Raw genomic sequence first — 21,904 nt, forward strand, 5'->3', positions numbered from 1 at the left:
TTATCTCATCTTAACTAGATACGGCGCTGAATAATTAATGATCCGTGATAAATTCCTCCTCGAGTAATATCTAAAACGTTGAAAGAGTATTCTATTGTTTTTATTCAGAGGGAATTGGCTTATGAAAGCTATTCAAATTTGCAAGAGATTCAATTTACATAACGAGCGATTTGTACCTCATAGAGATTAAACCTTCTGGCCTCCGTTTTGTTTGCAGAATAACGCGGCCCGTTTTTCCTTTCTGTCGGATTGCTTCCTTTGCAAACCTCCTCCAGAACATTCTTAATAGTATTTGTTACAATCGATCTGTATAATTTGATTTAAAGATAAGTACGCTTACGTTCCACCCAGTTCCGAGAGAAAACGTTGGCTGTAATTTCACGGGCTTCTTTAAATATTAATACGAGGGTAATGCTGACTTTGTAATCATAATTAATTACTAGCTTTCACTTTATTTAGAACATTAGCAGACTTACATTAATGGGTAAGACTACCATTATACTAATTTGAAACATTCTTCCAGTAAAACTTTGTTACGGTCGCGTGCCATTTGCAAACGTCGATAGCGGGAATTGTGCTTCTTAATAGTGTTGCTATACAAGTTTAACTATACCAATGCACTTTAAGTTTGTTTCATCGACCGTAGCGTAATGAAGGCTACACTTTTTTAAATAAAATTACGTCTGCCTGTAGTATAAGTATGTAGCGGCAATGTCGTAACTATCGTAATAAGATTACTGATAATGAGTCAAGAGTGGTCCAGAGAAACGTTCCAGTCATTTGTCTTGTTGTTGTGTGACACTTTAAGGGCCATTAAACGAAAGATGCTAACTTTAGGGTACTGTTATGTATAACGACTTTCTGCCTAGACTTTAATGTAGTTGTCTATAGATAACTATTAATGTGTGTAGTAAGAAACGAGGGTTCTCAAAAGCGTTACAAAAAAATAACAAAGTAATTTACCCCACATCCAAGTTCTAAATTACCAAGAAGCTGTAACAAAAACTGCCTCCTATCTTAATAGGTCAGAACAAGGTTAGTTTAAAAAATATTTTCTATTTTCGCAAGATGTATTCAGAGCTGCAGAGTTTTTCAATGGCAGTAATAATTGTAAACGACTCCTGGCAGGCGCAATTAAAGCAAGACAGAAGCGGCACAATTCGTCGGGGCCGTCTTTGCTTCACAGTTCAAAGTTTTAATTTGTGTCGAAGATCATTGCGAGTGCGACACTGATATTTTATATTAATCCTTGGGAGACCCAACTTTGTCCGCATGATAATTTGGCTTCTATGAATATATTTTATTCTTGTGTTTGGTAGTCGTCTTAGTTATTACTAATTGAAGAATATTTTGTTAGACCTATTTATTGTGCATGATGTTCTTGAATTATAAATATTATCTGTTATTAATCTAAAAAAAACATTGATTGGGTTTGATGTGGTACCTACAATAATTTTTATTAATATTTATTTGGATAACTCGTAATTTGCTGTCTGTTATCGAGGCCACAGTAAAATCATTCTTAGTTGTTTCTCTCGTTACAAATTAGGGGTTAATTTAAAGTACATATTTTTGAATTTTCAGCATTTAATAACAATAATAATTAGTTGAAATACAATATTGTGACCTTAGCAGGTTAATTAATTGTAATGAATTTAGGTATAATTATTTATTTTTTGAATAACTTATTACATTTTATAAATATCATTTGCTTTATGTAGGTAGTGATGAAATAAATGAAATTCATAGTTACGAACATAATATTTTTTCTGATATACACGATGTAATAACGTGTGTTATATTTGTGTTTTACTTCCAAAAGCTTACTTAACCCACAGCCGCGAGTTTCTTGGAAATATTTTTAGTGGAATTGAAAATTTATATTCATAATGTTTTTGTGCGCCATAATGCTTTTGCTAGTTATATTGTGAAATATTTGGTCATTTGTTTTGTTACTTACGTACGAATGGGACAACAAAATAAAATATTTTTGTTCTTTCGCGTTACACAAAATTTTATAATATAATAATACTAGTGCAGTGATTTTCAACTTTGAGGGATATTTAATTCACGTCATTTACGTCTTCATCGGCTTATTTTGTATAAGTTTATTATCGGGCTTAGGCTTCTGTCAACGGATGAAACGGGTGCACGTCCGCTGTTCAGGTCTACTCGTTTAACTTCTATGATAGCTGTCAGCAGATCGTCTCACGAAATTGCTAGCCTATGCGGCACAAACAATGTCCATCCTTTCATCTCCCTTATTTCTCTTATCTATCAACATCAGTCATATTGTACCCTCCCTATGATACAGAGTAAACTACCCAGGTGTTACCGTACCGGGAATGAAACGTGGGTGAATACTGACCACTTCATCAGAAATTATGATCCTTTTTATCTACAACTATGAATTTTAAAACAAATAAACATCTTCATCGTCTTTTATACGAAATATTTTCTAATTTTAAACTTTATTTAAAGTTCAAAGTATAAAATCCTGGTTTACCGCGGCTCCACTATTACCGCAAGTTTCGTTTGAAACTTGCGGTAATAGTGAACAGCTTGTTTTTAGACTAAGTTTTTCTTTGTTGTATTTATTTGGAAAGTAACGTTCATTTGCTTCTATTCCTTTTGTTGTTCGGATGAAAAAACTTATTACATGTCGTAGTATAAAAAGTGTGAAGTTTTTGTCTGTCCACGTAAGGTTAGAGTTTGTCGGACTGACTTATTATTATTTATTAGCTTGTTCCTTTGTTTGCCTTACGGGCAGGGTTCAGAGTTGATCCTTTATCAGGTTTTATTCACAGAATTGGTTTTTCTTTGACCAACGTCTCGCTCGATATTGTATTCAGTAAATACGATCCGAGATGAAGTGTAAATTCCTAACTCAGGACTTGTAGTTTTTGTTGGAATAGAGCTAGATTGAAACACATTATAACAAAAACAAAATACATACATAAATACACCCATAAATAATACTATGAATCTTTCAACTTTATTAGCGTAGGTAAATTGCGATTCAAGTAATCAGCGAAGACTTATTATGTCATCGTCGTAGATATAAAAATAAAGTAAAAACTCTTTATCATTGAGCAGTGGCGAAGAAAATTCTACCTCTTAGTAGTAAGTCGGTCACAACTATACCGCTGGTCGTCTTCACTTAATGACCAAAAATAACAAGGCACTTAGATCGCGAGGGTCACTTTCACAGATAAGTAAAAACATTTTTCTCATGAATCGACCACTTGAACGTTCATTGCTATTGGAGATAGCGCGACCGGTTTCAGTTTTATTTGTATTTTTTTTTCTAGATGTTTTAATGAATACCGAATTGAATTTGGTGTGCATTTCAGTTAATATTAATATTCCGTTAATATTATTTTGAACTTACGTAAGTATCTACAAGTTTAAAAAATGTTAGAGCCACAAGTTTACAATTAGTTCAAAAAACCTGTTAATAAAGTTCTCGTGAATGTAGTTCAAAATTGAAATTATTCCTGTAGCGCAGATTGGGTTCACAATTCAATGTATCAATAAGCAAAGTTACAATACGGGAGCGCGATCATTAAAAACTAACACTTTGTTTTCGTTCGAACACTGTAAAACAAATAGCAACTTGCACATCGAATCCCTAACTAGTAATCGCTAACAAGCTAGCACCAAACAATTAAAACTAAAAAAAAGTTCCACACACATAGATTGCAACTCCTGGGTTAAAATAAACGGGTCGTAAGGTATTCCAAATTTAAACTATGACAGCAGTTGTCAAATTCAGCGGGTGGATGGAGTACGCGCACTCGCGTCATCGGTTTCTGCTAATTGGATGTAACTTTTCAGTGGCGTATTGCATTGGCCACAGATGGATGGCATGCGAACGTCGCGTCGCCTGCGTTCATTTGGATGAATGATTCACACGTCGTTGGCTCTCCATCGCTCATGCGGCGTTCGTTGAATATTGTATTAACTCATAGCTGATGATCGCACAATTAATTTTTTGGTGGATGGGAATTGAGTGGAAGTAATTTGCGGCTTCTTTTATTATTCATGTACCTAGAGCTCGTAATAAGTGGAAACGATGGTGGACGATCAATTTATCGTAATTGAAATGGAACCTTGTACAATTTCGCATTTAAATCGAAAACTTTTTTGTTCTATCCTCGGTAAAATAGAAAAATCAATTTATCGCTTACATAAAAACTGATTGCTAATTTTTATGCCAACACGATCGTGCTTAGTCAATATTGTATGTCAAATATTTTGACATGATTGCAATAACTGTTCCAGGAGTTCTAAATATTTAGGAACCACTGTTTAGAAATATGAATTTTGTATTATTTATCGATATCTTTTAAGTGTGTCTGAATCTTTCTTGTAGATATAAGATAGAATTGTAGATTGAAGAGTATGAAAGGAGAAAACATGCTGCACTGATCCCAAATAAAACCAGTTAAAGGCAGAATAGGATGAATATGCCTGATGAACACTGGCAGGCACTTTTTATTAGGATTGAAAAATATTTTTGGGATTAAATTTCAACAGAATCATATTTGTCTAAAAGCTACGTGTTTCTTTTTCTTCAATAAATCAATAGAAAACAGAGCCAAGGTGTGGAAAATATTGGCGTATGTTAGAAAAGTACAGGAGCCAAAAAAGTTCGGAATTCTGACAAAACTTGAAATGGCCTAAGCGAAAAACTTTAAATTACTTTTATTTCTTTACTTAGTGTATCGTTTATTAATTTCACGGTGAGTTTTTTTATGATGTTTATTATTCTTGGGAAAATGATGTGTTTTCTGTTTGTAAGTATTTACATAATATCTTTTGCTAAGTATAAGTATTTTTTTGAATAAAGGCTTATTTTTATAAGCATATTTTTATATTTAATGCAGCAGATTTTCTAATGTAGGTATCGCGGTGTAAGGAAGATGCAGTTTTATTAACAAATTGGCAGTTATTTCAACTTATCATTTTTTATTTTTCTTTCTCTGAAGCGGTAAAGGGCATCTATTGCTAAGGCTTTGTTAAAAACAGACAATGCTCGGTAACTAAATAAATCAGTTTAAAATCTTTTGGTACGGAATTCGGTGGTTTCCTCGAATCCGTAACATGATATCAATGATATTCTCAGTAACCATATCTTATTATAGAACAGACGATATTTTACCAATTTCTAGGAATATTAATTACACTTGTAAATTAACTTGGCTAATAGGTATTTACACTTATAATTATATTTAACCAACGATAATCAAATCTTCATTTCCTATAGATTTCCAAATCTTCTTCACCTTAATTAAATTTATTATTGAAATATATCAATTTTAGATACAAGAAAAGAGCATGCATATTTTATACGTACCTATTTACGTTTTAAAATTCCACAAAGTAAAAAGTCTTCTATCATAAAACCATTTTCACATTTGCATTGAGCGCATACTTTCGTATGGAGATGAGAGACAATCTTTCAGCAGTACATACATTTGAAATTATATTGCAATGTACTGTATAACCGCTGTACTCGAGTATCCAGAATGCTACTTACATAAATTGTGGGGTGAATGACCTTTACACCGCAGAAACCAATTTACTCCCTATCTATGTACGAGTACCTACTTGTTTTGAAATTGATTTATTTCTATTCCTTCACTGGGTATTCGTGTTTTTTTGGAATTCAATTATTTTGTTCGTGTACTCATTTGTCAAGGGAAATTAATTAATTTTACTTATAGGCACTATAACATACCTACATATGTTTATGTCAACAATTTTAATTTGTCTATAGGTAAATTGTAAAGAGAATACTAAGTTTCGGATTAGTTCTTTGGCATTGTCACATGATAGGTACATCACATACTCGTAGTTTTAGATAGGTAAGTTCAAGAATCGCATTAGTAGATTAAGCAAAGAATTCATTTTGAAAAAAAGAAACAAATAGGGAACCAAATCTTTCTGTAATAATATTGTTTTATAATAGACGACGCATGAGTGTGTTTTTTGTCATTTGCCAGTTATCACCTGGTCCCAGCCAGTATGTAAGACTAAGCTGAGCTCGGGGCGCGTTATTTCATAAAGTAAATATTTATGAAGGAAAGGAGTTTTCCTCGCGCGTCCTCCCGTAAGCCTCCTGATCCGAAAAGACATAAACCTCTGGGGATTCAGTTCTAAGTTCACAAAGGCACTGCTCCGTTAGCTCGCGTACATATATTTTTTCCTTTTACAAAGTTAGGCATCTTTGTATCGACAATTGTGTTATTATTGCGGTTCTTGATGTATTTCTAATAATAGCCCTTTTTACTTGTGGAATTTTGTTTGTGGTTTAATCCGTCTTCTTTTTACTTAGAACGCGGTCTATGATGGCTAAGTTTGGCTTTTGAAAAGTTCTCGAGTTTTAATGAAGTCTTATCGCAAAAGAAATCTTTATTTACACTTTTTAAGCATCTAAGTCTTCACAGAATTTTGTCAAAGTAACATACTTTAAAAGAATTTAGTCATACTTTCTTTGACAAGACCAAGTATTTATTATTTCTTAGGCTCTCGAATTCTGCGAAATCGTATAATACTATGATGTTTAATGTGGATTATTCGTATTGTTTTTGTTTACAGTAATCCTTATTCAGGCTTAGCGGTATAAACAGTAAACTCAAGGGAATTATTACTTGCGTGTAGGCGCTACAAACTTTGCTCAAGACAATACACCTAATTCTATTTATGGTCTTTAGAAAATTGTGCCCTATTCACGCGCATTTCTGTTGCAAAGTAAACTGAAACTAGAGCTGATATTATACATCACGATTATGTTTGATCTCACGGCTCACGGTGAAATAACACGTGTTCCATCAACGTATATAAAATAACCTACTTAATATATATGAGGGTGGCTTCGGACGGAACATTCTCACTAGGATTTTTTCTACGTAGATAAATGTACGAGGGTAAGGCAGGGATGTCGAGAAATCGGCACCGAACTGACAGATCGGTAAGAACAGGCATTTTCCACTGCCACAAAAATATTCCGCTCACATTCAGTAACACCATTAACAATTATTATAAAACTTTTTCTTTCAAAGTATTTTATGAAACACTTAATAAGATATTGTTATAAAATGAGTTAGGAACGAACGGTATAAGAGATGATATAAAAAACGAAAGTAGAGAAAAGTGAACAGGGCGCCACGAGGTTTATGCAAATTTTACGCGAATTTTTTTAACTTACCAAGTCTGTTTTCTTATTATTTGCAAACAACAGCGGCTGAGTCTTAATGTTATTCTGTTTGGCCTTAAAGATGTTTTTGAATAGTATAATCCGCGTATTAAACTTGGGCCATGAAGACGTAATTGTATCAAGATGGTAGTAAGAAGTTTGCGTGTATTTATGGAGATGACACTGGCGTAAACAAGCTTATAATGTAGTTTGACAGTTTGATAACGACGGCCTGAGAACATAAGGCCCCTGGATGTTGTGACTTGTGCGCCACTTAGATACGCAGCCGCAGTCGGATTGTGTGATATCGGATATTCGAGTTCCGATGCGATAATGCATCTTACTTTCGAGTGGCTGCATGTCAATAGGGGACTTTTATGTCCCCTGATATCTTGCAATGTTTGTACTCGTGCGGATGTGGGTTATGCGACACCTTTTTTGACAGTTTCGCGTGTCCCGCATTTCTGTGTTACTTATTTCTTTTTTCATTCTTCTCTAAGCTATTTGAAAAATATATTTCTTTGTGAGCTATACTTTTCTCTGAGTGTATTTGATGAATGTTGTTGATCATGCCTTACGACGATTTTTTTATCTACACAAATATTTCCACCAGCTTTATTCCTAGCCACATTTATTTCTTAAGTTTCCAAACTTTGCTAAAGTTACTTAATAGTTAGTAAAAGTTAAGGCGTAGAGGAAACGTTTCGCTTTCATAACTGATATAATTGAACTGTAAAACTTCCATGCAGCTTTGCTGAGGTGACCCGAATTCCGATCGCGATAAAGAAAACGTGTTTTCAATGAATATCGCTGTTTTGTTCCTGTTTACAAAATAACACTGCTATTTTGTTATTTACTATGTTGATGTGCATTTTGTTAGGTTTATTTATAAGTTGTTTTGTACAATAATAATAGCAGCTAATCCTTCCTAAGCCTGTTTTGTTTGCAACTTTGGTTCCATGGTAAACATTAAATTGTCTTAATGATGCATTGAAAACTTATTTATTTTATTTTATTTATTTATTATTGCTTAGAAGGTACATTTTACATTATATAAAGTATAAAATGTCCAACAAAACTGTATACACAGTTTATCTGTTGGATCAGATTTCTAAACTATTGAATTACTATAGGTTCTCTTAAGTTAAGTTTACAATAATACTTAGCACTTTGTCTACTTTATATGAAAAAAAAAAAAATGGATGGATGGACAACCAAATAAACCCAAAGTTTTTTCCTCCAATGCGACCGAAGACCGAAGTGCAAAATAAAATATTTCACAAAACAATTTAAATTTCGCGGGTCCCGTACATTAATAAATACATTTTACAAGAAAAGGGGCACGGGATTTGTAATGCGGCCATTGACCCCGTTTTAATTATGTCAAATTTTCCCCGTGCCTTAATGAGACTGGAGTGTTCGTCAAGGCAGTTTATGGAGGCCTACGTTCAACAATAGCCGTTGACTATAGGCCTATAGCCGACACGCCGGCAAATTGCACGCCAGGAATGTGTGACTCCTGGGCGGTAGAAGATTTTAGTAGGATTTTTTTGTTTAATAAATATGGGCTTTTTAGGTCGGAATGGTTTCGTTGCCCAAATAAAAGTTGTGTATTGGCAACTATTATTGATATTATGTGAAAAGATAATGAAAAAGATCTATAATGTAATCTGTAAAAGTACTGAACTGACAGTATTTAGGTATTATAAATACTGATGAACTAGTGAACTAGCTTTCCAGCAGTTGACTCAGAATTTCACGTAATAACCTCCACACGACTACACAGACTTATCGGAATAACTACATATGTAGCTTTTATTTCAAAGAGATTTTTTTTGACGTTTTGGTATCACCAAGGTAGTTCGTAGAATTCGAAATGTCACCAGAAAAAAAGTACAGAAGATTCTGCGTCACACAATGGGTGTATAGAAGCTGAAAAAATTATTACCAAATAAAAAAGGTTTGTCTGCTTCTCGTGTCATGTAACAGCGGTATGTAAGGTAACAAGCAGTAGTCACAAGATCATGGAATTGTTAAAAGAAATTTTTGTAGAACCCGAAAACGAAAGCTAAATAAAATACTCAGAGTAAAGTCATTCTCATCGCACGTGTCCCCGAATGCGGTTTTTTGAGTGCTCCCAGAAGCGAGCGTTATACAGGGTGGCATGTTTATTTCATGTTATTATTCCAGCTAAAATGTATACTTTGCTGAAGTGTGTGTCATTATTTGCATTCATATAACAGCGGCACAATAAATGCTGCAGGGGATACAAGTGTGAAGAAGTTTTAAATTTTTCCCATTTATTTCACCCCCCAAGTTTTGTAGGGTGTATAATATTATAACATTCACGCAGATTAAGTCGAGGGGGTCTGCTACATAATGTACATGTACAAGATGAATCTCTGCCGAGGGTCGCGTCAATACATTTGTTTATTTTTTGGGAGAAATCTTTTTTAAGGAAGCGAAGATTTCCGCTAAGATTTTTTGCGAGGGTTAATATTTTCATGTGTAGTTGTTATTTTGTGAGAAAGATAAATAAAAGCAGTCAGTCACTTTATTGTACTAAGACTTAAGAATAGCTTTATGTTTTCATGATGTATGTGTTTACTTATCTTTTAGAATAGTAAAATAATAATAAAATATCGAATTTCACTCCTCTTTGGAATAGGCTATATGTCAGCTTAGATAACTTTATTTTTACTACTGGACTGATCTGGGATTTTAATTTCGATTGCTTACACTTTAGAAGGATCGAAGCCTGCATGTTACCTATAAATTCTAACTATTAATTAAGCACAAATTAGCCGAATAATAATAGAATACATACCGTGTTTCCCGGTGTTGGCTGCCGCGAGGGCGGTGCTAAGTATTATGAGGTGCACCAGCATGCTCCCTCCTCGCGCGCCGGACGCACATCGAGCCGAAAGCGCACTGCTTGCTGTTACTGAAACAAATCAAATATGTAAGGATAAAATAATATTTTTTAATACATTTTTATGTCCTTGGAAAGGTATGAACATCATTTCTTAGTGCATAAGAACTTACATAATTATGCTGCTAGGACTAACTATTTCTACCGTCCGTTTTATGTTTAAAACCGGCAACAAAAAGAAGTACGCTGTTAATTCTGCATTCGTCCCTTGAAGAAGAGTTTAGAAACAAACAGATGTGAAATCAAAATTCCCTATTTTTTTCCTAGAATTTTTTGTTGTATAGGAACAACGAACCAATGCATAAGAACCAATCGGTTCGTTTTTTAAGTTGCTGTTGACGGAGAACACTTTGTCTTTGCTTGTCCTGGATTTTAATTCCGGTAGTGCTTATTCATATTCTATTTATTAAGTTCTAAATAAACGAATGAGATATCTAGAAGGGTCTAAAGTACACATGTTATTTGATGAGGTGGAAAATTGTAAGGACCAATAATTGGGTCGGGTTTAATGTGTGGTCATTTGACCAAAATGTATCTTACCTTTACGGTATCGAGGCCACGATAGATCGAAGATTCAAGGTTGAAATCATAAGTTACAAGTATTTGAAATTATAATGTAATAAGGTCCTCTTTTTCTTTATTTTTTTAGTAAAGATATTATGACCAGACTCTGTCCTTACATAATATTTTCTGGATATCTAGGTAACGTCAAAGGCAGAAGATTTTACGGAGCGCTTACATTGTTTCTGACGGCGCGTAACAAAATGTTAGTATCCAGCCGAATTCAAATCTTGCCAGGGAACGAATCATAATGTTTCTGAGGATTATTCCGTATAAAAAGCTCCGAGTAAGACATAAACGACAAACGTATTCAGTCTGCTCTTCCACAGTTGTTTCAAATTGAATAACATGAACCCAAAGATATCGGCAACAATTCTAATCCAGAACCAAAAATTAAGAGATTATCTAGTATAATCTTAAAGCCGCAGCAGGGATCCAGAATGGAAAATTTATTTTAAATACACAATTGTTAATAAATTCGTACAGTTTCCTTTCGAAGAAATGTTCAACTGAGGCTAAGTAAAGCAGAAAACAAGTACCGCAAGTACCAATAAGAGTTTTCGTTGTGAAATAAAATATAATTCCATCGAGGAACTGGGAGCGGTTTGAATAACAACTCTTTAATTGAAAGTTTAGCAATTTGCTCTTACCCTCCCAAATGGACCCAAGGAGCGCGGGGCAACTCATCCAGCGCGTTCCAAAATTGAACGTAGGCAGATGCGCTTAATTACCGGCCCAGATGCTGGCCTCCTCGTCTCACCGACGCTTATCTCGAGATGAACCTCCTAAGAGGAGGCCACCGACAATATTTGCCCGCTAAGAAGTGCTCCAATGACTTTTTTCAGAGCTCCATTCGCATGCCGACGCCGTCGGTAATTAAGAAGTTAATCGGGAATTAAGTAATTAAGAATCGTCACAAATGATTATACCTCTCAGCAGAAGTATAAGTGGCAATTACGCAGCACTCATTTGCGGAATACAGATAGTAATTATTGCAATATGCTAACGTGAAACTTTTTTGCATGCCTTAATGTTGGTGAAAGTTACGTATTCAAAATTCGTAAAAGTGTATAAAGAAGAACAAGTTGCCAAGATTGTGAACTTCGCAAACCTCTGTGTATCTAATACGGACTGAATAAAATTCGATTCCTCGGATTTGATATTAGGTATCGGATTCAGACTAGGTTTCCAATAATGTTCGACTAAGTGTCCTCCTCCCGGAGATATGAATCGTAGTCAAATAGAGATAGCTGGTATAAAGAGGTCGTTACGAGGCCTCGGGAGGTGGACGGGTTTCCTACGTGGGATGTCACACGAGCCAAGTGAATCAAACTTCCCTTTACATTTTATCTAACTGCAAGGGCGGTCGAGTTTATGTTCCTCGCCCTACTTGATTTAGTTTTGATGGCGGAAGGGAGACGCTTTTAGATAAATGATTTTCACTAGCCCCACTAGACGGTGAAGTGATTTGGTGCTAGGATTTGCAACAATGTTTTACTTTATAGGTGTGGTTTGTTCGATGCAGCGTTATAAGGGACTTAATGGAATGGGTTTCGCCTGTAAGGGACGTTAAAGTGGATTAGATATTATTGCTCGTAGCGACAGATGGGGCTTAGCTACCCCTGTTTATAGTTTTCATTGGGCTTGTGGCATTTAAATTGCTTGAAATTAATAACGTTTTGGTTTTTAAAATATAATAAGTACCTATATGTAAAAATCACGTGGATAATTACGTTAATAAAACAATAAATTGAACATATATACCTACACATATAAATAACTTTTGGTATCACATACAATTTATCTGCCTTCAAACCAATGTTCAAATAGAGAGATTAACTGCAATAAACCATATTAACCATGCAAATGTTCATCCAAAAGGACAGTTAATATCTGGAATGTAAACAAAGCGTACCTCTATAGACCTGATTTCATTGTGTAACGTCAAACAGATTGCTTTTATAATTTGAACATAGTTACTTTAATCTACAAGGGAAATCTGTCACGACACGCCCTTTTCACGTAAACACATCATTAATTATTTTATTTGGTAATCGTTAAATAGATGTTTGAACCATTTTGTGTTGGGAGATTATTGTTGGTATATGGCGCAGGAAATTAAAATGTAATAAAGTGAATTCTTGTAAGGTTGTTCTTGTTTTAATAGGCGAAAAGCGCCATTTATTTGTATACTTTTATCCAATTCGTTAACGATGACAGTTTTTTTGTAAATAAATTTCATCATCTGCCTAGCGTTTTCTCAATAATGACATTATCAGCTTTTATTAGTATTAAATGTATTTATTACATCACAAGGGCGATTGCTACAGTTTTGCAACTTTGAAAGTGTTGGTTCCACTTATCCTGCGTAAGAAAATCAATGTTTTAAAGTGATTGACTACCTTTTGAAGTTTGTAATTAAACTGTTTGGGGTTCATTTTCAAACATAGGATTTTCATAATATCGTTGAAACATGCACAATCATTATGTATAGTCTACTCAGAAACAGATCTTTTTTATAACAGGAGAGTTTTGAGTTTCGACTAGTTACATTAGGGTGAAATCTTACGCATGTCTGCCCAGGGCATGAGCTGTAAATATGACTCATATAGACAGGAAGACAGACATTAATTTCACTGTGTAGATTACGTCTAAACCTCGACAAAGTAACAAGATTACATAGTTATAAATCAACGTATTTGTCTCTGCAAGTTGATTAGAGTTTCTGCACACATAGCTATGATCAGAGCGTTTCTCAGGCAATTCGTGCCAAGAGCGAAATGTGTTAATGTTCAGTTCTAATCAAAGAGTCGTTAGCCGCGGGCTCAGCAGTCGATTACGACTATTATAGGATACAATGGGAACTACTCGACACTTCCTAGAGATAAGGACGTCGGGAAGCGGTGTGGCAACACGGATCTCTTTTGTACGGAACCGTTAGCTGTTTGTTGTGCATTATCCGTTAAGGGATGGAAAAGGTTGAGTAGAAAGAGCAACCTTGAAGGCATATAATTTCTTAAAAAAAAAACAAATGTGAAAATATTCAAATACGCATTACGCTCTTAATTAAAAGTGAATTACAATGATATTGGTGCACTTTTTTTGCTATATTTTTTTTTTTTTTTTTGCTTAGTAATACTTAAGAGTTATTTATTCACAAAATATTTACATTAATTGAAAATAAAATAAACTTATATATATATACAACTTAACACTAATATAGGGCATCAAAAAATTGCTCCTCATCGCTGTCACTGGGTAATGTACCCAAAAGACTGGCAGCATTGCCACGTTGGATGGCAATGCTCAACCTCTGTGCGAAATAAAAGCCAGCCTTTGGGTCCCGGGAAGTGTCAACCAGGCGCTGGGAGATATCCCTGGCAAGAAGGTGGGCGCTCGGACCCCACGGCCCTAGAGTTTCAACCCCAAACGGCTCAAACATGTAATTGCCTATAAGGTTACTATATTTGCGCCGCTTGAGGTTCTCTGCTTGTGCAGCGGCGGAGCCAGCACGACATGCAGTTCCGGGAAGGTGAGATGGCGCAAGAGTGTCGACGCATGTCGCGTCCCACACCAAAGTCCTACCCACCTTCCACGGAAATAGCGACATGCCGTCTGGTCTCTTGCCATCGTCGCGTGCCAAGCCATTTGGTTCGAGTACGGCTGGCACGCCGACGGCAACAAGAGCGCGACGGATCACGTCGTTTATGTTGGCATGTCGTGGTATGCGGCCGGCACTCCGGCTGCACGACAGGCCGTGGTGACCGAGGCTGTTGACAGCTTCCCCGCAGTGGCAGCGATGAGGAGAGCAGCATGGAGCACCTAAAAGCTGCTAAAATATAGAAATTAACCGTTTTTGTCCTAACATGAAATTAAACAGATTTCACATAATGTTTGTATAAATAGCATTGGAAGCTAGGCGTAGGTTCCTCAAGACACAGATAGTAATATTATAATGATTGATATTATACACATGGAACATATAATTTTAGATACATTGTTCTACATTGTACTATCACGGGTAAAATCAACCCTTCAATGTCGACGACCAAATCAACTATGTGTGATATTAATTCATGCAAGAAGGTTAAGATTCGGGAGAGTGTTATAGATCCTATGTAGGTATGTATACCTATATTATTATTATTAAACTCAAAATTGATCCGACCATCTATATAAAGCAACCCAATTGAAAATTGGTAATAATTTACTCATAAATCCAGTCATTTTCAATCTGTAATAAAACAAATTCTGCCACTTTCCTGGCATGCGAGATATCGGATTTCACTGGTCCAAAATCTTCGAAATTCTATTGTATTACGCCAGTCATGTTCGATATGTCTCACATTTCGAGAAAAGAGAATATAACAGTTTATTTCAAATTCTTTCGTACGACTGTTCATATTTTGTACAATACCTGAAGTATTTTTTATTTCACTTGGTTTGATGTAGAATTGTTTGTTTGGATTAAATATTTCTTGAATTAGTAGAAACTGGGTACATTTTTGTGTTTTAACCTTTGTTGGAAGAATTAAGGCATGCTTGATTTGATTTAATGCTACAAAATACAGATTAGATGGGTAGTAACTAAACTGCTTTTTAAATTAGTAAGAAATAATAGGTATTTACAATGAAAACGTAAGCCTAACGTTATTTTAACTAAATTGATGAGAGTGATTTCATTTAATTTGCGTTCAACATTTTACGTGTCTAAAAGACCAATAATGCACCAGGCGTGGTTGACACGTTAACACAATTTGGTCCTTTCACCCGCACATAAGGACAATGTTTTGCTTTCGACCAAAAATAAATTTTAATGATTCATCATTTCATATATCACGAATGTCCATGGTCTGTCGGTCACCTTTATAAAAGGGAGGTAATGTGGTATGCCATGCTTTTATGAGTATAACAGTATGATGATGATTAATGGTTGAAAATAATTTTCTATTTAACGTAATTTTCTTAGCTGGTATAGGTATCTATTCAAACATTTACGTAGTGTGTATGGTGTAGTGAGCCTCGTCGTCAACAATTAATCTTCATTAATGGTTCACTTAAGCTATGTGCGGTTTCCGCCGAACTCAAGAGAATACGCCTTGTATGTGACCTTAACTCCTTTGTTTTACTTTAAACTATTTTAATGTCGTAACAAATTAGGATTAAGTACACTTTTAACAAGCCGTTAATATTTATTCGTGTTTTAACGCAAATGGGAAAGCAGATTTTCCATGGGTTTTGATGTTAAAATGTTAATTTTAATAATGCATTTCTTCGAAGTTTTTAATATTAAAAAAGCAAGTCTGTTTTAAATTCCTTTCTCCTCTCTTCAAGTCATTTGTATAATTTTATTGTCGGCATGACAAAATTTTAACGGAAAAGGAAAGCTTTATAAATGAATTAATTTATAACAATATTCAGAACGCACTCTGAATAAATATTGTACATAATTTTCCTGTAATTTACACTCAATCTCGTTGCAAAAAACGCCCAATATTCAAGAGATCTGTAATGAATGCGAAATTAATGCAAAGTGGTTAGCTATAAATCTCCAGAGCTTTGGGGCAATAAAACAAAAAATGTGAATTACCAGTTTGATAAAACAAAAACTTTGTTTGGCAAGTGCCCCAAAGGACCGCGCCTGAACTCGGCCTGTGTCGGCCTATGGAGGACGGACCTCTGCCTCTATTCCAATTTGTACTTTTTGTACGCTTCGGACACGTTCAATATGGCTTGTTTATTTCAGTTAGTGCTCGCATACAATGCGCCGACAGTTAACAACGTTTCGCTACTGCTCCCCACATTTTTAATGAATGCGTAGGAATTCATTGCTATTGTTTCGTTTCAATAGTTGTTAGATACATAAATGACATTTTGAAAAATGAGCGCTCGATCCCGTTTTTGTTCATCAAAAATATTCTTGTATGTAATATTTCCCTTTTGTGGTACAATCCAGGGGATTTGTAGACGACGATTCTAATATCGTTATAGAACGAACCGAAATTAGAAGTTACATCTTCTAATAGAACAATATTAACAGTTAAGCAAGTAATTGGAATCAACGGCTCGGGTAGAAACTAAAGTAACACCACAGTATACATAGATACAGTGTTAATGATCGGTGCTTCGAGCTCCCCTCTAAAAACGGTCCTCATAAAATTTTACGAAGACTACATTTTGTAATATAAAGTAATACCGTCACGTCCCGTCCACACTTGACATCGCTAGTTTTTGCGACCTTAGAATCTATTAACTTTTACTTAGAAAAACTATTAAATTTTCTTCTCGTATAAAAAATTGTAAGTAAGGAAATAATTTTGTGAAACGCCTTAATTAGATGACCTATCTAAGATGATATACCCATTATATACGAGTGTTTACTACCAAAAAGAAAACACATTATATTTAAATTACCAAATAAATCAAGCAAATGCTTCTCCTCATTGAACAAATACGAGTTTTCAATATCTTTCGAAGCGTTTTTAAATACATTGTATATAGGTACTTGTTTATAATAAGTACGCAGTATTCTAGGGCCATTTGCCCCGCCATAAACATGAATGGCGCCAAAACGTCTCTCTTATCTTGGGCATTTCTCGGAGGGCGGAAGCGGGGCCCTAAAGGCGCCGTATCGTTCTTCAAGTGTGGTCCTAAAGGATCTCGAAATAAGGGCCGAGAGATCCCTTTGAGAAAGCACTACGTTCTTAAAGCAAATGGACTGTAAGAAGAAACTCGCAACCGATTGCGATATTGATTTTTATTTAAGCGATACCTCATATTACTCGCGTCGGCTTATCTTCATCTGCTAACAGATCTGACGTTGGGGGGATAATATTCTTATGTGCGTATTTGTAGCTTGACTGAACCGTATTTTGTATTATATCGGATACTGTTAAAATTGATTGTATAAAACGTAGAAGGTATAATATACAGTTTATGGGTGCTGCTCTTTTTTAATCCGATCTATTTTTTGCCAATCAAATAACTAATTCCATGCCATTCAAAGAATGCAGTCTACCAAAGTCACTTATAGAACAAAAATAAAAACTATCTGTACAAATGTAGGTTCCATATTTGTTCTCAGTACATCTGCACAACACACGAAGTCTTGGCAGAAGTTTTACTGACGGGTGTAACTGTGGAGAAATCTGGGGTAATTGGTCGTTATAATATGAACCCTTATTTTAGTTCTACATATTCATGGGGTAAACTTGATGCGGCGGATAAGTCGGTGAATTCGTCACCAGTCCCACTGGAAGTTTGTGGCTTATGAATATTTATGCCGTAATGCAGTTATAATACATGCCCGGTGCGGTGTTTATGTCGTATTTAATTACCTGGCAGCTAATTTCTTGGTTATTTGTTTTAGAATATATAAATTTTATATTTGCCTTGCATTTAACTTACTCGAAATGGCGTTTTACCTGGTTAGGTTACTCTTTTTGAAAAGTTAATTTTAAGTAAGGTAGTGATCAGTTTTTTCAACTGCTGAAAAAACAAACACAGAACCTGAAATCTTTTTAATTTTCAAAAACGTACTATTTATGTATTGTATAAACTACATAGCAACCGTAAAAATGTCTGTTGTTTTTTCAACTTATTAGTCTGTGTAATTTTGTTTCGTTTGCTAGAGGAATATAGGTGTAAAATTACAAAACGGCATGATTGTTTGCGCACAAACAGACAGTGTCCGCTTATTAGAAGGGCCCACTGTAATAAAAACATCGCCTTATTACAGTTGGGATATTCAGCCGTCGGCGGAACACTGAAATTTAAATCTCGACATAAAACGATTTGTTTTTGTTGGCGCAATAAAAATAAAATCACATTTAACAGCATGCCGTTTATGCTGAACAGTTAAGTTCCATAAGTTTATTTATACGTATGTTTGCAGAGATACATTGCACATTGTCGCTTCATTTATACACGGCCACAGATCACGAGTAAAGTTGTTAAAAAAATACGATACATTTCTTTGTTGACCGCAAATAAACGTTTTTCATATTTTCGAGCGTTTTCATTTAAACTACTACGGCGACGAAATATTTTTTCGTGTCATTTACTTAAGACTTTTATTTACATTTCATTATTTTACCATGACAAACAGAACTGAGGAGAAAATTGTATCTACATACATAATTGAATATTTGGCATTGTGGAACATGTTTTATTCAAATAGTTTTGTGTAAGTATTTGAGGGCGTCCTTGATTGTACAAGATGTGGTCTGGAAGTATTTTTCCAACATTGTTACCGAGCGAGAATAATTGACCAAAGCGTGACGAAATAAAAATTCAGGTACCTTTCGGTCCAAAATGAAATTGGTCCTACGGTCTTAAGTTTATATCCCCATGGGAATACTTATGTTTCGACACCGTAATTGTAATTTGAAATATTTGATAACTTATGCTCATGATTTCAAATAAAATATAAACTTTTTGGACCAGACTAATATAAATAGATAATCCCATATGAAAATATTTTTTAGATACATACTGTGAATGTTAATACAATTCATAACACATAATTGCCCTTGGGGATTATTTCTCGTTGTTTAATTTTTATTTGGTACACGTACCGAGTTGGCGGCCCTGTAGGTGTTAAAGCTCACGATGAACGGAAAAAATGTTTTTATTTGTACGTTAATTTATTTAGTATGCCTACCCGTGTTTGAGCTATTCTGTTTGAATTAGAATTTCAGTAATAAGTGTTGAAATATTGCTTTTATTTGATTATATATTTTTTGTAAATTTTTAGATAGGAGTTTCAGACATAATTACAGGATTTTTTTTGTTGAATTAACTAATAATATTTTTAAACAAATTTCATTGAGTCTTATCGTTTATTATAATATATTAAAACAAAGTAAGCTTTAACTTTTAACTATCTTAAGTAAAATGTATAATTATGTATACATATTATATCCCATACTTTCTACCCAACCTCTTAATATACTAAAAACCCAAAAGTACTAGTCATATGTCTATATCTCTAATGAGGCAACAATCGCCAAACGTCGGGAATTAAGTGCCGATCAAAGGATTGCGGATTGAAAGCCGACCCGCTGAATTACAGCGGTAGACCTCTTTTAACTCCCGGCTAATTTAGCTTAGGAGGTACCGGTCTCGTGAACACTGGCAGTATGCTTCTTTTAACGAATGGTTGGTCTAATTTTATGGGGTGAAAATAAAACTTTTTCGTTTGTTCTTTATCATTTTTTCCAGCATGTAGTCTATAGTTTTTCTTAATAATATGTATTTTTCTAAATTTTATTTCTACATATACTTAGGCACACTTTCTGCTGCCATTATTGCACACATTTTATAAATACAATGAATAAAAATTACTCGTTTCCAACCATGCTTGGCGCGCTGTAAATTGCAATTATTTTCGCCGAGAGGGGAGTCCCCTAGACCAGCCGTTAATCAAGTGAATAAAACACACACTTTTATCACACGGCACACGGAAATAGAATACAAACACCCTGTTGATTACGTGTGTAATGGCTATGTAAAATTCAACGCGGCACTTTCAACCGAACATATACAATGTACTTGCGAAAATTCCCTCCTACAGCGAAGTCTTATAAATATTAATATTTCCTATCTCAGCTGTTAATTATCCAGACAACTACGGATGAACCCCCTGTATTCATTAGCCAACCTTAATTAGTACAGAAAACCGTGCAAGTTGCGCGGGAAGTACGAATTCTTTGTCAACCATATTGAATACGGCATCATCCTGTTGCCTTTGCTAACTAAAAGAAAATTTGCGTTCCTAGCTCGTTTGTATGTTTTTAGTGCAACAAAGAAAGTAGGATTTTATAATGTACCGTTGCAATTTTCACAACGAGTTTGTTGAGGATATTTTTAATTTGTGGTTGATTTTCAAATTGTTGTGCAGTTCTAAAGTGGTTCTGGTTTAAGTATTCTGTAGTGTTTATTTTTGAGTTTTATCAAAACTTCGTTTGCCTTAAACTGAGTTAATCTTTGGATTGTTAACACGTTATATAGAGACGTAATGAAATGTAATAACAATTAAGACTGTTTACAAAAAAAGTTAATACAAAAATCTAGCGGTATTTTCAGCACTTTCTTCACTAAGTAGATATTACTTTTTTAAAGACTTTTAGCTGTACTTTTTACTCATTAGCTAGTATCCTCGTGTAATGGGACGCTGCATACTTAGTCCCAAGGCGAACAAGCACGCAAAGGGAATTGCATATATTCTAATATTATTAGAAGGAGCCACTATATACAATATGTAATTTCCTTGACCAACAACATTGAGGAAGTTCATCATTTATTCCTTTCCTTAAGACTTTACAGACTGCATATGTCTTTTGTGGTCATACTTTTATCAAATATTGAAAGTAATGGTAACAAGTAAAATACTTAGGAAAAATAAATTTTGTTTATATATTTTTTATTTTTTTGTATCCAATTCAATCTTGTTAAAAATATACAAACAATCGATTTTGAAAACCAAACATGGTGCTTCATGAATAATATAATGAACCTAACAAAACAGAAAAATGTGTTAACATTGTTTTAGACAAGCGACGTCTGTGCTGTGATGTCATAGGGGGAGGGGGTGTATGCATAACAATGAATGGTGTTACGAGCCCCGTTGAGATAAAAATGGAGTTTTAATGTGCAGTTTCACTCATGGTTCAGTTGTACTTTTTAACAAGCCTTTTTTCTCCGATGGTGAAGAGGGGTACGAAAATTTGCAGTGAAATAATAATGTGTATTTCAGTGTCACTCTTAACTATATTAGGCGCATTACATGTTTCTCTGATATGGTAAACATTTTTGAACATAATCGTTACTTTAATAGATTCTGTGAGTGTGTAAACCCACCTGTTTGTAATAAAATTCACTGTTGCGTATTTTTTTTATTTACGAACAATATAGGTATAGGTACAGTAGAATTCATATATAACGACTCCGCTTATAACAACTAATCGGTTTTAGCGACGATAATCTTTACTCAAGTTAGGTTTCGTATATATGTACTAAGACAATATAGCCGTTTAGTGCGACTCCGGTTTAAGCGACCAACTGCTTATAGCGACCAATATTTATTATAGGTAATACGTCCGGTTAAAACGACACACGCGCAATGTTCGCACTCGCACCCCCGCTCCGCGTTCGTATCGTTTAAACCTTCCCTGGACCTCTACAAACATTCTAAAACCAAAATAAGCCAA

At 34.8% G+C, this 21,904-nt stretch overlaps 2 protein-coding genes across 4 annotated transcripts in view; one reads left to right on the forward strand and one right to left on the reverse strand.

Moving 5' to 3' along the window:
• The window catches only part of LOC110380488 (cullin-associated NEDD8-dissociated protein 1), a 574,273-nt gene that overhangs the window by 358,626 nt on the left and 193,743 nt on the right, over window positions 1-21,904 (forward strand). The window lies entirely within an intron of this gene.
• Window positions 1-21,904, reverse strand: part of LOC110374106 (lachesin) — a 115,444-nt gene that overhangs the window by 29,409 nt on the left and 64,131 nt on the right. For all 3 annotated transcript variants that reach the window (XM_021331688.3, XM_049836322.2, XM_021331687.3), the window contains exon 2: window positions 10,029-10,145. In XM_021331688.3, the coding sequence (XP_021187363.3) occupies window positions 10,029-10,089 (61 nt within the window). In that variant the 5' untranslated portion in view covers window positions 10,090-10,145. The remainder of the gene's footprint in view (window positions 1-10,028; window positions 10,146-21,904) is intronic.

Source organism: Helicoverpa armigera, chromosome 3 (assembly GCF_030705265.1).
Source record: "Helicoverpa armigera isolate CAAS_96S chromosome 3, ASM3070526v1, whole genome shotgun sequence".
Lineage (NCBI taxonomy): Eukaryota > Metazoa > Arthropoda > Insecta > Lepidoptera > Noctuidae > Helicoverpa > Helicoverpa armigera.